The sequence below is a fragment of the Cheilinus undulatus genome, linkage group 6 (assembly GCF_018320785.1).
Source record: "Cheilinus undulatus linkage group 6, ASM1832078v1, whole genome shotgun sequence".
NCBI classification, from domain to species: domain Eukaryota; kingdom Metazoa; phylum Chordata; class Actinopteri; order Labriformes; family Labridae; genus Cheilinus; species Cheilinus undulatus.
Genome location: NC_054870.1, coordinates 7820988 through 7836797, shown reverse-complemented (window position 1 = coordinate 7836797; position 15810 = coordinate 7820988). Strand labels below are relative to the sequence as shown.

The 15810-nt window shown below is 38.9% G+C and overlaps 1 protein-coding gene across 2 annotated transcripts in view; it reads right to left on the bottom strand.

Annotated features, from left to right (window-relative positions):
• zswim8 (zinc finger, SWIM-type containing 8) overlaps positions 1-11102 on the bottom strand; it is a 39264-nt gene extending 28162 nt beyond the window's left edge. Inside the window, exons 1-2 of one of the 2 annotated variants that reach the window (XM_041789367.1) lie at positions 10892-11102; positions 9598-9818 (exon numbers count right to left, since the gene is read on the bottom strand). In XM_041789367.1, the coding sequence (XP_041645301.1) occupies positions 9598-9775 (178 nt within the window). In that variant the 5' untranslated portion in view covers positions 9776-9818; positions 10892-11102. Of the gene's footprint in view, positions 1-9597 lie in introns of both variants that reach the window. The other variant, XM_041789368.1, reaches the window with a different exon arrangement.
• Between the last annotated feature and the right edge of the window lie 4708 nt (positions 11103-15810).

Sequence of the window (15810 nt, the reverse complement as noted above, 5' to 3'; positions counted from 1 at the left end):
CCATGTCTTTATGGACCTTGCTTTGTGCACTGGTGCACAGTCATGTTGGAACAGGAAGGGGCCATCCCCAAACTGTTCCCACAAAGTTGGGAGCATGGAATTGTCCAAAATCTCTTGGTATGCTGAAGCATTCAGAGTTCCTTTGACTGGAACTAAGGGGCCAAGCCCAGCTCCTGAAAAACAACCCCACACCATAATCCCCCCTCCACCAAACTTTACACTTGGCACAATACAGTCAGAAAAGTACCATTCTCCTGGCAATCACCAAACTCAGACTCGTACATCAGATTCCTTCACATCAAAAGGAGCCAGTTGAGGGGGTTTGGGCATCTGATCTGGATGCCTATTTGCCTTCCTGTGGAGGTCTTCCTGGCAGGTCCAACTGGGAGGAGACCCCCGGACAGACCCAGATCTTGCTGGAGGGACTGTATATCCCATCTGGACTGGGAGCGCCTTAGAATCCCTCAGGAGGAACTGGAAAACACTGCTCCAGAGAGGGATGTCTGGGTTGACTGACTTACCCTGCTGCCACTGTGACCCGAACTCAGAGAAGTGGAAGCAAATGTATGGATGGAGAATCAGTGTTTTCAAAATGGAGGTATTGTCTGCACCAGTGATTCTCAAAGTGGGGCTCATGGCCCTTGGGGATGGGGGAGGGTGTAAGGCTTAATAAAAACAATGCATGTCATTTTGTACTGCCAGCAAAGCATGGCAGATTTAGCAAGAGGAGTTTCAAAAAAATGTAGGGCCAACAATTAATCTTCACCAGACGTCAGATCAAAGATGAGAGAATATGACAACTAGTATCTCACCAGACTCCTTCCTTCTGCCACATCCTATCTGTATGTGAGATGAGTTTGGGAACTTGTCTGGACCACATGTGCAGCAAGGTTTGCTTGTTATAATCAATTGAAAATTAAAAGTTGGTGGGTGAATAGAAACTGTCTTTTTATACTAGTATGTTTCAGGAAAATACTTTCAAAGTATAATGTAGTGTAAGAAAAGGAACATGCAACTACTTTAGGTAGACGCTCTGTCAAAATTTGTATCCTGGTCACTGAATCAGAGACAAACTAAAGGATATGAGTAAGTCAAGTCAGTGATTCCTCTCACTGGAGGTCTGTCTCATGTATCCCAATTCAGCTAAAAATATATTGATAATATATCTTCAGTGCATGTCACTTAGTTTTTCGGTGTGTTTCTTAGTGAGTCAGTCTTTTTAACCCTCCTTCAGTCTAACCTTTCTCCACTTGATGAAACGAACAATAGACACACCTGCCCATACAGCCACATGGCTCCTCCCATCAGTGATCTCAGCTGCTCAGCAGATGGTCAACAGGTCTTAACACACCTGTTCTATTTTAATTCTTCTTTATTTATGTTAAACACACTGAGGTGGAGGTGGAACTGTTTTCTTTTAAAGGTCAGTACCATCATTATTACCATACAGTAATAATATTCTGCATCATTACAATTATAAATCAAACATTAATAAAACCATGATGTCATTCTTTTTCATTATTGCTTTTCATTTTCTGCTGATGAGAGAATGAAACAGTCAGAGCACAGTTATAGAAGTCTCATACCATGTAATTTTTGGAACTTGGTTCGGTTTGTTTAAGGCAAGTTACAGATAGACGTATAGATTTGTTGTGTCATCAATCACAAATATGTTGACAATATTTTAGCACCAAAATGTTTCAAATGCGTTAGCAATAGTCCAGGACTTTATTTATTTATATATATTTTGATGTTGTATCAAACAGATCAGATTTTTACTAGAGTCATTTCCAGGTTTCCAATTTTTGAGGTTCAAGGTGAGATTTTTATGCTCCTTTGATGTCTCTCCTTCTCTATGAATTTCAAAGAGGTGCAATTGGTGAGATTCTCTCTGTGCCATCTGAGTTAGTAACTGAGGCATTACAGGGACAAGACAGGATCACCATAATTGTGATAGTTGGAAAAATGGTGGATTAATTTGTTTTAGCATGCAAAGTAAAATATTGTAAGCATCCAAAATAAAACTAGAATGTTTGAAAAAGCTGTTTCACAAAATCCCTTGCTCTGTTTAATAGCACTTGGGAAATACTTTAAAAAATTTAATTTTCATAGAAGGGGCTCCTTCTGTGTAATTACACACTGTGCTTTCTCCAACTTCCACAACACCATTATGCTCTATTAAGGCCCCAACACGGAGACAAATTCAGGAGCAAACGCAAAAGGTTTTTTTTTGTCTTACTGATGTTTCATCCACATGGAAATGGTGTTTTGGGAGGCCATAAACACTCCTTTTTGAAACCGGATCCCTGAGTGAATGAATCTGTAAACGCTTACTGTTTTGTTTCCATGTGGACAGCCACCGATTACTTGACACATAGCGTAGCCCGCTTACCCCACATGCACATGTCAAACCAAAACAACAATGGCGGATTACAGGCCTGCGTTCGTGCTGCAAAAGCTATTAAGCTTGTTATGGCTTTAACAGCAAAATCTGATGCTCCTTTACCACCACTGAGAACAGCATACACCAGATGTTCTTAAATCCACCGCAGAGAACAACCAGAAGGGCAACTAGGAGAAAGTTTGTGGCAGTTTTCTGTGATCCTTTTCTCTTTTTTGGTGCATTTCTATGGTAGCATTGCAGCGCCACATAAAGGCTTGGCATGTATACTACAGCATTTCAGTCGTTTTCAGTGGTTCCATGCTTATGCTGACATTTCCTGGAACAATCCCGTATTTACGTAAAACGTTTTCAAAACTAAATGTAAATATATGATTTTCATCTCTGTGTGGACAAGGCCTAAATGATACTATCACACCAGCGTGATATTCAGGCAGAACACTCAAGCCTGGCACACACTAGACATTTTGAAAATCTTAACTGATTTTGTAGAGACCCCACACATGTCGGCATGACAGATTTTACTCTTTTGTTCTTGTAGTCTGTGATGTGGAACTAGATAAACTACAAATCACATCATAAACACACACTAAACCAAAGTCTCCACTCTCAAAGCTCTGATTCTCACGCGGTCAAACATTGACTTTAGAGAAAACAAGGCAGAGTGGCTAGCTGTTAGCAATGTTTTTGTTTCAGTGTGGGAGCAAACACTTATGTTGTTTCAAAATCAATTAAGTTGTTTCTTCCTTTCTGACATCCACCTAACTTTTTTCCTCATGTTTACCATCATTACCATGGCTGTGTTTGTTGTGCTTGCTCTTTCAGTCAGCTTGCTAACTAATCCGCTAGGGCTCCATTCCACATTACAATTCTGCTCATAGCTGCTGTCCTCTGTGTTCGCCTGAACAAAATGATTTCTGATCATAAACAATGGAAATGTTTAATCTTTACGAGCTTGAGTCAAAGTGGCTCCAATTGCCTCCCAAGCAGATCAGAGAGGGGGAGCTCACTCTTGACACAACAAAGACCACACAAAAATATTTCAAGATCATATTTAGAATCACCAAGAATCAGCTCTTGGCTGACTTTGGTCAGATGGGGGGGCTCAGGCTGAAAATCTTTTATTGTGTGCCAGGCTTAAGAACAGAGTTTTTCAGATAAACATTCCAAATGGAGATAAAGAATAAAATTTCCCTGACTACTTTGCAAAAATGGGCTAGCAGGTTTTACATTTCCAGTTCAAGGTGGGACTTTTGATCCTCTGATCATCCTCTGTCAATATAAATGTTAATGTATAAAGCTGTTCTGTCCCTTTTGCTTGCATCCGAGAAATAATGGAAATGTAACTAGGTCACTGCAAAAGATGTGAGAATCCCAGATCAAATCATACCACAAAATCTGCTGCTCAAGCCGCACTTTTAATATTTATTCTTTTATCAGAAAAATCGTCTGCAGCCCATATACTAGGGATGAACAATTTGGGAAAATAATCTAGTTTCGATTTTTTTTCCCCAATATTGTGATTTGATATGTATTTTCCAACAAACACAAACAATAAATCATTAGATATTATAACCAACACAATATTAGATAAAACCACAGCTGAACAATTTTGAAAAATTTAAAATTGTGATAGTTTTGACTCGTATTGCGAGTGGACAGGAATTTTTGTAATGATGTGAATGATAATTAAGTCCTTCTCATATTTATTCAGAAAAATGTGCAAAATTGAAGAAAGTAGGGTTTGTTTTTTAGACTGTTCCAAATAACGGGTCTTGAACGACTGCATATGTTATGCATAACATCTCTACTGCAAAAAAAGCCGGTGTTTTGACTCAAACTTCAGGTTAAAGAAATATTGCAGCTTCTGTGATTTGAAAATTGCAGAAGGCCATGTTGCGATTTAATCTAATTTTTGATTAATTGCCCATCCCTACTATATACCAGTATAAAAAGCTGAGCTATGCAATGTCACTACCACTAAAGCATGCAGCTCCCACTGCCAAACACTGTACCAGACCTACAGCCTGTGGTTTGGAGACAATTTTTACTGTTTTTCTCACCTATTAGGTCATAACTGTTGAGAAAAAAACAGTGAGAATACTGTTAAATAAATGAACCCTTTTGAGCGATGGTTTGGTTGAAACACTTCTCAGTAAGGGCAACAAATGGCAAGTGGAAGAGGGCAGATGACTCGCAGGCTGTCTCCCAACAATCAACGCCAGCTGAGAGCTCAACTACTGTATTACAGTTAGCTGATGTGCAAACTCCATATGGTGAAAACAGATGGTACTAAAAGCCACATAGCCGCACAGAAACTGCACTTTGTGGACTTTGCTGAACTAAATGGAAATTACCACAGTTTAAACTCCTTTTGTCTGCATGGGATATTCTGGAAACAGACAGTGGCAACTAATATTCTGGTATTTACAGTAGATGTGTTATAGATGAGTGTTAGTGTGTAGAATTAATACACCCTGTTCTACAAATAACTATCAAACCTAGATGTTACCATTTATTTCAACATTAGCACCATTCCTTCACATGAAATATGCTGTGCTGCCTCTTTAAATGTTAAGTAATCTTTGTCTTTGTAGCTTCTAGCCAATCAGAGGGGCTGTGGTGGAATCTTGGAGTAAAAGTGAGTAATGTGAAGCACTTAACATGGTCACTAATGCAGTAAAATCTCTCAGAAATAATAGCATAAAAGTTTATATCTTATATTTATTTTAGTCCACTGTGATTGCAGATAAAAACGTACTTGGATTCGTCATGTCTGAGCTTAAAGTGAATGATGTATACATGAAGCCTTAGATATAATGTAATGTGTGTTAATTTTTTTTTACAAATATAACATTAAGATGGTGTTAAATTTACCAAGTAAAGCTTGAGCTCTGTAGTTCCTTAAAAAACAATAACTCCAAACTACCTCAGAGGTCTTCATTTGCCCTAAACCAGAAACTAAACCTGGGACATCGTCAAGGTGCAGCACACCTGTACAGCGTAAAAGCAGCCGTTGGGGCGTGCAGATGGTCAAGTGGTTAAGGCGTACACCATATACGCAGGTAGCCTGGGTTCGAATCTGGCCTGTGGCCCCTTACCACATGTCTCTTCCCATTCTCTTCCCTGTTTGCAAGTCTATCCACTGTCCTCCACTATCTAATAAAGGTAAAAGGCCCAAAAATAAATCTTACAAAAAAAACAAAAAAAAAAAAGCAGCAGTCATTGCCGTCCTTTGGTCTTTCTCAAATTTGGTCTTTCCCTCCTCACTCACACTCTGGCATGGAGTGAACTCAGTTTACCATCATGACTTAAGCACCTTCTGTTAAGGTAGAACATTTAAATACAGCAGCAGGATTTAGGATGAACTCCCATCACTCCAGCAGAAACAGAAATATCATGCAACCATCATTTCATGTCACTTAATAGGTTTTTCCACATAATTAACATTAGACAGACTCCTTAAATCCCTTCCACAGCTCTTTCTTTCCTTTTTTTTATATTATTGTTTAATTCGATGCTTTAAGATGATTAATATTTGCTGGTCCTTGATAACACAAATCAGTTTAATGTCAAGCACATTTACAATTTATAAAACTTGAAAGCAGATATGGATTTAAATGCAAATGATTTGATTTTTTACAAGATGCACAGGTTATGAAATTAGTTCTAAACCAAGAGTTATAAAATAAAATATAGCCAATGCAAATAAAAATACTGATGCTTTGTTCCATCACTTATTTTGGAATAACATTCCCACTATGCATACAGTTTTTTCTCATGTCTGACCATGTAGCAAACCATATTTTTCTCCAACAGGTCACTTCTTCTGCCTAATAAAAAAAAAGCTCTTCTTTGATTCAGAATGCTGATATACTAGATGCCAGCAATAAATTAATATGACAACAGATAAATATAGACCGTTGATAGCTGTTCACACCCACACTGATATGGGTCTAGTATTGACTGATACAAAGGTTAAACCAATACATTTGTGTATCCCTAATTATTACATCCATATTGCATTTTTTTTTTTAGGCTATGCTTTTGCTAGTGATAACCCAAAAACGTACTTTGTCTTTCACTGGGAAAGATGAAAGGTGTTACAATGGTGCAGTAAGTCAGCATTGGTGCAGACTCACTGGAGGGTTGAATTAAGCACGCTCTACGCTGAAGTTTTGGACAAAGCTGGTGGACCTTCCACAAGAGTATGCGAACAGAGTAAAGGTGTGTAGGGAGTGGGTTCAGCATGTACAATAGTCACATCACAGGGCAGGCAATATTAGTGATTTAAATCAAGCTGCCATTTCTGCGTTATTGGGTGTAAACATTACATTAAAGTCTGCCTGGAATCCCCAACAGCACACAGAGAAGCGAACACTGAATGCTGCCTCTGTTTCCCCTGCATGTGTGTTTGGGCAACAGGTGAAGCTGCTACCATCACAGATACACAAGTACGACACTCAAGGCAGAAGCTCAATTACGCAAGGTTGGTGAGTGTATTTCAGCTATTCCTGCTAGACTATGAGCAACAGCACAGATGACTGTTCATTTTACAGCTGCAGTGTGTGACAGTCTCATTACCTCTACACTTCAAAATCCAAAAATTCAACCTTCAAACATGAAAAAATGTTGTTTTTAATTGAATACATGAACATAAAAGGCAATACTTTTATCTAGTTTGAATTCTCTTCTTTAAATAAAAAAGTGATATTTATTGCAGACAGAAAAACTTTTGAGATGTCAGTTTTTTCAATACTGTTCAGCTGTGATGAAGGAGCTTCTGTAGTCTCAGAATACCACAACACAACATGACAAAACGCAACACACACACAGTCATGGACTGTACACGATATCCTGTGATATGAGCTGCAGAAATGTCACTCACCTTTTCATTACTAAACTATCTTTACTGTGAGAATAATCATTCTTGTATTTTATACTGAATATAAAAATACAGCAACAGGTGTAACTTCTTTTGTTCTGTCATTCTTAGGTTGGACTGCTCTATTTCATGTATTCATATCGAAGTGATCTCAAATGAAAATCAACAGTGAGCATGGCGTTCCCCCTAACCTAATGCCAGCATAATCTTGATGGTGGGGGAGTTGGATCTTTTACTGGTACTTTAGTTTAGCTTCTTTCACACAATGAATTAGACTGTGTATTAGAGATGGGCCAGATCTGATCCAATATTGGTATTGGCTCAGCATTTGCATTACTTTTATCAGATATTGGACTGGCAGCACCGATCCCAGCACCAATCCAAAACGTTTTCAATGGTCCATGAGTGAACCGCACCCACATGCTGCTGCTAGCTTGGCAGAGTGCTTTGGGACAGACAACAAAAGTCTGTTGCACTAAAGAGCAGTCAGATAACAACCCAAATGTCCAAGAGGATCTGGCTGCAGCCCTCGAGCAGACCTCTACACTGGGGCGTTCAGCAGCAGACCTCTTCACTGGTGCGATGATGTAAATTACCCGAGCCGAAATTGCAAGACTTGATAGATTTTCGATCTTTTTTGTTCATAACACTGTGCTGTTGTGTAAAATGGCCATGGCTGTGTCTGAAACCACACACTCATTCCCTAATCCCTATCCACTATATAGTGAGCAGCATGTAGTGGACTATATAGCGAACTAAACTGCAAAACACAAAAATGATTTCAGACACTACTCTAGCCACAGGAAATGACGTCATCGCCAGCTCACAATTAAAACGTTTATTATAAGCGGTTTGTGGATTTGATATTTATTCAACCCCATATTTTTTTTTTTTTTTTTTGCCTCGTCTATTTTTGTTATCCAGTTGAATTGTTTCTCTGTCTGTCTTTCATCATCGAGATTTTTTATTTTTCAATAAATGCAATAAAGTAAAAAAAAAAACAAAAAAACGTAGATTTCCATGGCAATGGCTGAGGATTGTAATTAATGGTAGAAATTCACTGAAAACTGATACTGATCATAATGCATTTTCACAAAAAAATAAAAATACTAGCGGATAAATTTTTTTGTGTCTACAGTGCTAAAATAGTTTACATTTTTGTGTGCATTATCACTTATTTTTTCATAAAGATGATGGTATCATATCTTGTAATCCTCACAGGGGGAAAAAAGTTACTCCGTTTTGAATCCTTAACATTTTCTTACAGATTAAATACTTTTGTTAAAACCAACAAACCAAAAAAACAAACACATAAAGGCTTTAAAAAATTTTTTGTATGTGTTCCTGTGCTCCTCTCATTCGTGTTATGTTTGAGAGCAGCAACCGTCATCGTCCCAGTGTAGAGGTTTGCTGCTGAACGCCCCACTACAGAGGTCTGCTGCTGAACGCCCCACCACAGAGGTCTGCTGCTGAACGCCCCACTACAGAGGTCTGCTGCTGAACGCCCCACCATAGAGGTCTGCAGCCAGATGCCTCTCCAAATGTCGCCCATTTGTGCCCGTGTGATTAATGTGAAGCACAGTAAACAGAGCAGAAGGCGTGTTCAATGTAATAATGCAATGCAATCTTACTCCATCAACCTCTTTGTGGCTTTAATTCCAGCTGCAGCAACTTATATTACAATGACTTCAACACCAGTTTAAAGGTGTTTTTTTAAAATCACTTATTTTAAGTCATTAATGACTGAAAGAGGCAGGCTGTGGTGTTTAGTGAGGTGAGAGACAACAATAAAGAGTGTGAGGCTGAGTGTAAACATGTTGTTAAAGGTAGATTCAGTCAATGATAAATGCAATACTTACAACAAATCCTAACAATTAAAGTTTGTAATTGTTGTTTAGCTCAAATGCTTTTATTGTGAACACCCATATCAGGAAAAGTGGTGCTTTTCATTTGCCCGTTTCTATGTGAAGCAAGCAAGTTTAAAAAAAAATGGTTTTATGCATTTTAAAGTATTTCTTTTATCTTTGAATAAGAAATATTGTTTCAAGTTTACTGGGGCTTTGTGTAACCTTAAAACACCATCAAAACAGCAAGTTAAATAATTAGGATGAAGAAATTAAAAATATCATGTGCATCAGAACCTGATCAACTCTGAAAAACATCATCGGCTCATCTCTAGTGTATGTTTTTATATTTTACACATCAGTTGTGGAAGTTAACAGTGCATGAGTGACTTAAACTTCTCACACAGTGTATATTTATGTCGTCAGTAGAGCTTGTATATGAAAAAAACTTGTTTTCGAATACCCACCTTTAATCTTGACGGTGGGGGAGTTTGGTCCCGCAGACTGCTTCCTCCAGCCCCTCCAGTTCTGACACAGACTCTCGGCCTCGGAGATGAAGGAGCAAAGAGAGTCTTCCTCAAACCGGTCCGAGTCTTCGAAGGAGAACCTCTCCCCGTCCTCCCACTCGGCGAACATCAGTTCCATCACATCCACCGTTTACCCGATCACAGCCCCGGGACTGTCCTATCTGAACCCGGGAAAACAAAGTGTGAGAGTCCGGGGAAACAGAGAGAGAGAGTCCGGGGAAACAGGGTGTGAGGAGTTAGGGTTAGGGTTGTGGTACGGGGACAGAGGGCAGGTCAGTCCGGGCTCGGAGGGGGGAGGGGCGGCCACAGGAGACCAAAACACTGCTGAGAGGCTTACTGCTGGGCCTCCATACTACACTCTGACCACACTAATACAGAGGGATATATGCACTATATGTAATATCAATACTGTATAACAGTAAACACAGCCTGTGCGGAATCAGTCATGTGATTGACAGCTGGTTTATAAATAAAACTAATTAATTAATTAATCAGTTTAATCGATCAGTCCATACCGACCTGTTTGATATCAGTTTAGAGCTGCTGCTAACACTCAGCAGCTAAAACGTTAGTATCAACGGCATGAAATTAAAGTTTAAACTAAATTAACTAGTGTCTGTATGCATCACTGCTGACTGATTAAACCTCGAACTTGTTTTCATACTCAAACAACACTGCTAGCTAACGTTAGCTTTTCTACTAGCATTTTAATGCTAATCCTGGGAGAGCTTAATTCTTTATGTCAGCATATTTCAAACTATTCGATGTCTGATACAAACAACTCTGTCCAGTGTCTTCTTTGTCCTCTAACTGTTAAACTAGATTAATGTTATATGCCGAGATGCTACCACAAATAACAGTTAGCCGCGGTTAGCTTAAAGGCTAATTATGCTAATAAATGCATATAAAACGCACAGACAGCTGTCATCCACTGCACTTCGATAATCTGAGGTTATCTTCGGTTTATAATCCAAAACTAACTGGGTTAGCTCGCGATCCCTTAGCTCTTTTTAACTACATCAAGGTTAGCTAACGATCTAGCAGCACAGAGCTAACGGGCTAACTCCGGCTAGCCGGAGTATCGGTTTGTTTACATGAAGCAGAGGTGGTGCTCCGCTCGGTTCTTCTGGGGAAAGAAACTGTTCTATAACGCTTATATCCCGGGTCTTTTTAAACACTGACACGGTCCATATGATTGTAATAATCCTCTGCAGGCTCACTGTTTTCTTTGTACCAGAGTGAAGCCTCTGTCCGCCGCTCAGAGATCGTTTATTCCTCAGTCACAAACAGTGAAGACTCCTTCATTAATCTTCATCTCTCACTCCCGCCTGTCCTCCGTTCCTTCAGCGACTCTCACTCCAACCTCGCCGAAATCCTGTCGGTATTTTTCGGTGTCTCCGTCCGGGCTGAGTGTCAGTCTGCCGGGGGAAGATGGCTCACCTCTCCGTCAGCTCCTCCTCCATCAGCTGATCACAGCATCCGGCTGACAGCGCCACACAGGGAGTACACACACTGATCAATACGGAGGCTGTGTGATGTACACGGTGCACCGGAGTAAAGTACCATCTGTATGGATCAATACAGCAACAGTGATCAGTACTGACTATTTACTGCCTATTCACAGGAAAAGATATATATTCTATATATAGAAAAAAATAAATAAACTCAGATTGACTGTGGACATTAACACCAATTAATTTGGGGTGACCCCATATGTAAGTGGGCGATTATTCGACTATTCGTTTGAAAGGGCCTCTCTGCCAATTTAATGGCTGAATGCCTCATGCCACAAGAATTATTTAAGCTATATAAGAATACTCACTGTGTTTAATTACATTTAACTATAGGCTCTCTGATGAATATATTCTAATTTATTCCATTTATATTCTAAGTGTTGCTCAGCTTTCTTTAAATAAATCATGAATCACTGCCTATCTTGATATAAATATCAATTTATTAATACTGCAATCCTGAAAATAACATGTATACTTTTAATCAATTATGCAAAATATGGGAAATAAAACGAGTTTTTCAGCTAAATTATTAAACACATTAAGCTCATTTGTCTTTATCTCCATGAAGATATTATTGGCATTCTATTGGCATTGGCATCTATTGATTTTATTAATCACTCATGGTCAATATAATTTGATTTTTGACAAAAAAAAATCTTTAATATCAAAGTGAAAACAGATATTTTAATGTAAATTAAATAAAGAACATGTATGGTAAAATAAGTGACTGCATAAATATTCTCCCCCTTCCAGTCAGTCTTTTGTAGATGCATCTTTGGCTGCAATCACAGCACTGAGTCTGTGTGCATAGGTCTTAATCTGAATAGCACATCTGGTGACTGCAATTTTACTCCATTCTTCTTTGCAAAACTGCTCAAGTTCTGTCAGGTTGCACTGTGGTTTGGTGTCTGCCAAATATAGTGTTTTGTCTGATAGCCAAAAAGCGCCTTTTTGGTCCCTTAAGATCAAAGAACTTTCACAGAGTCTCCTGCATCCCTTTTGATTGGCTTCTGGAGCTGTTTTAGTCCAGCTATTGTAAGCAGACGGGTGACGTCACACAAGCTTGGTCCAGTTCTTTCTACAGTTGCCACTTGTGTATGAACTAGAAAGTAGTTAGCGTGTCTCTCTATGCCCTTCTTGCATGTATGCACTACAGTGAAGAGGACTCATAAACTACGTGAGGAGTTAGTGAAGGTTATGTCTATGTTTTACTGCTCATGTACGACTAGTGAATATAGCACAGTAAAGACGTGGCATACTGTCCTCTTCTGGCTTGTCTGAGCTAACCCGCTATCCTGCAGCTTCTGCTAATGCTGTTAGCCTCTCCACCCAAAACCACCAACCAACTGTTACAAGCTTAGGTGAACAATAATTAGATAAATCTGGCAATGGTATTATTTACATTTTATTCATGTTTAAAAATAAAACATAACAAAAGTTTAGCGCTGATGAAGAACATTCACATAAATAGACATACGCTACAGGTGTACAGTATGACAAACATAAATACATATATTATCACAATTACTGCTGATATGGAGCTCGGACTGCATACTTTTACACTGATCATATTGATGTCACTTTTACTCTGCAGTATGAATTCATTGTGTGTTATTGTTTTTTTCTAAGACTATCCAGCAGCGCTCTGCTAACGTACAGACAGTAGCGATAGCTTGTTGCTAGTTTTGCCAACAAAGCTTGGATTTAATGACAAAACAAAGATGGACTTTTAAGTACTGTCGTATTCAAGACCACACTATCCGAGAACAAGACTTGCCTGAGACCAGAATGTACTGAGACCAAGACTTTTGGAGCGACCTTGACTCAACCGAGTCAAGGTCGAGACAAGACCAAGACCATAAAAATCAATTCTAAAACATGACAAGATTGAACAGTTAAAGGGCATTTTCTCTTTAATTTTAGTTTTCTTTTTAATAGATTCAAATTTGTTCAACTAACTTCTTGTAAAAAAAATTCTTGCATGTATTCAAAAGCCACTGACAAGTTTGAGATTATTTTGAATATCTGAAAATGAGATGTGTATCTAGATTTGTCAGGTGAATGAGGCCTAAAGTAAGTGTTCAGAGGTATTTCTGACTAGAAATAAGATGGACTGATGTCCGAGTTTTTGCAGGTGTAGCTATCTGTTGTGTTAGCAAGTGCTTCTCCTTATTATCTCATTAATGAAGTCGAAGAATAGCAGATCAGTGCTGGTTTTGACCGGTCTTGATGGAAAACCCTGAGTCCGGCCAGTCTGACACGGCGCAAAGATGCTCTCGAGTCCGAGACAAGACCAAGACATTCAAAACCTCCAGACCAAGACCGTTCTTGAGTACTACAGCACTACTTCTAAGTATAGTTGAACACCATACAACTCATTAGCTTAGTTTGCAGAATATGCTGAGTATGTAGCAGTAATACATGATGAGCATTTACATATATTTACATACATTAACATGCTAATTCTACACAGATAGGTTCTGTCTGATCATTATTCCAGAGTTTGATTTTGAAGAGCAGACAGATTATTAATGCACAAACACTGTTTACTGTTTTAACTGATAGTACGTGCTGTTACAGATTGTCGTTAGTATAACCGAGATAGCCGACTGAAATACTTAATAATACTAATAATCAGCAATTGATTGATTATTAATAAACAGACAAAAATATGGAATGATTATTTCAAAACGATCTAAATTTAAAAATTCAATAAGTCATTACTGATGTCATTACTCCTATCCCCATCATTGTATCACGGTGCCTTAAATTCACTGTGGGGTCATTGGTTTACAGTACAGGTCAAGATCCAGACCAAAGGTCAGGTGTGATCCTGTTATACTCCTCATAGTAACCTGGCAGCCCTTGCCAAGTGGCATCAACTCTGGAAGATGTACAGGTGATTTGATCAAAGTTAAAGTTTTAACTACTTTACTAGAGTCAAATGATCAAATCAATGTCTGGAGTTTGGTCAGACTTTTTTGTTTCGCCTTTCACCAGCAACTGTATGACATGTTACACAACTCATAAATAGCTGAGAGACAACAGTCAACGTTAGCTTTGCATAGTTTTCACATTGTTAATTCATCTGGATTATAATGCCGTGATTTAAGATGCTGTTGAAATCAGATAGGCTATCAGTGGAAAGCTAACTTTAACCGTCTTTACTTTAGCTCCTATGATTGAAATATTTGTCTTTAAGTTGCTGCCTTTGGGTTGCAGAAGCAGCAAGCTTAGCAAGACAGCACAGAAGAGCCTCACCGCAGGACTCTAAGGTATTCCAAGGCCAGATGAAAAGTATAATTCACTCCAGTGAGCTCTGGGTATGACCTGGGATCTTCTCCCAGTTTGACATGCCTGGAAGACCCCAAGGAGGGGACCAGGAGGCACCCTGATCAGAAGCCCAGCTTCTTTCGGTGAGAAGGAAAGAAGCTCAATTCGAGCCCCCTCTGGCTGTCTGAGCTCCAAACCCTGTCTCTAAAGCTGAACCCAGCCACAACGCGCATGTATCTGAAATTTGTGGGTAAAGACAAAGGCCACCCATAAAGAAGGAGAGCTTTCTGGGGTCCAGCTGAACTGGAAGGCCCATGTAGGTCAGCAGTTTTTACCTGAATAATAACCACTGTTATCAAAGTAACAATATTTTCTCATTTATTTATAATGTAGCCTAAGCCTTCTCAGAAATGTTAACCCTTTTCCCCAAAACAGAATAAAAATGGGTTAAAGTGGGAAAAATGGCCAGAAAAGGTGGTGAAATGGGGGTTTAAAGTAGAAATGGGTTAACAGAGGCAAAAAGGCAGAAGAGTGGCAAAAAATGGTTAAAAGTGAAAAAAAAAACAGCAGAAAAAAGGTACAAATGGGTTACAAGTGGCAAAAAGGTTTAAGGTAGCAAAAATGGGTGTAAAAAAAGTGAAATGTGGCTAAAATTGGCAAAAAAAATTGGGTGCTACAAGAAGTTAAATATGGCTAATATTGGCAAAAAAAATTGGCAAAACCAAAAGTGACACATGACTAAAATTGGCAACAAAAAAAGGGTATAACAAATAGTGAAATGGATTTTTTTAAAATAGCACAAATGGGTTTAAGAGGTAGAACTGTGTACAAAAGTGGGCAAAAAGAGGCTAATATGGGCAGAAATTGTGCCAAAGTGATGAAAAGTGGCAATTAATAATGGCAGAATGGCCAGAAAAAGTGGTTATAAGGGTTTAAAAAGTGGCATAAAATTAAGAATTTCAACATTCGACCTCAGTAAAAGCTTGACACTATAAATAAATCACAACTGGGGAGGGGCCATTCTCCTGGTTCGTCAGGGGCCCAGCCAAATCTGTGGGCAGGCCTGGTCACAACCCAAAGCTCATGTTCATAGAGATGATGATCAGAATTAATTTCAACAGCTAAATTGGAACCTTTTCCATCTGCCTCTGGTCCCTCTTGACCATCAAAATGCATTTTTATCACTTTTAAATAAATCCAAATATAGTTTACTCTGTCATTCGTGCAGATCAACAGAGAAGCTGTTTTGATAGATTTATCAACTGTCCTGTCCCAAGTAAACATTTCTGTTACTGTGTTGAAAGTTCAAAACTTGTGACTCAGCAGTTGATATAATAACATAAATTCATCCTGAGAGTGACACCAG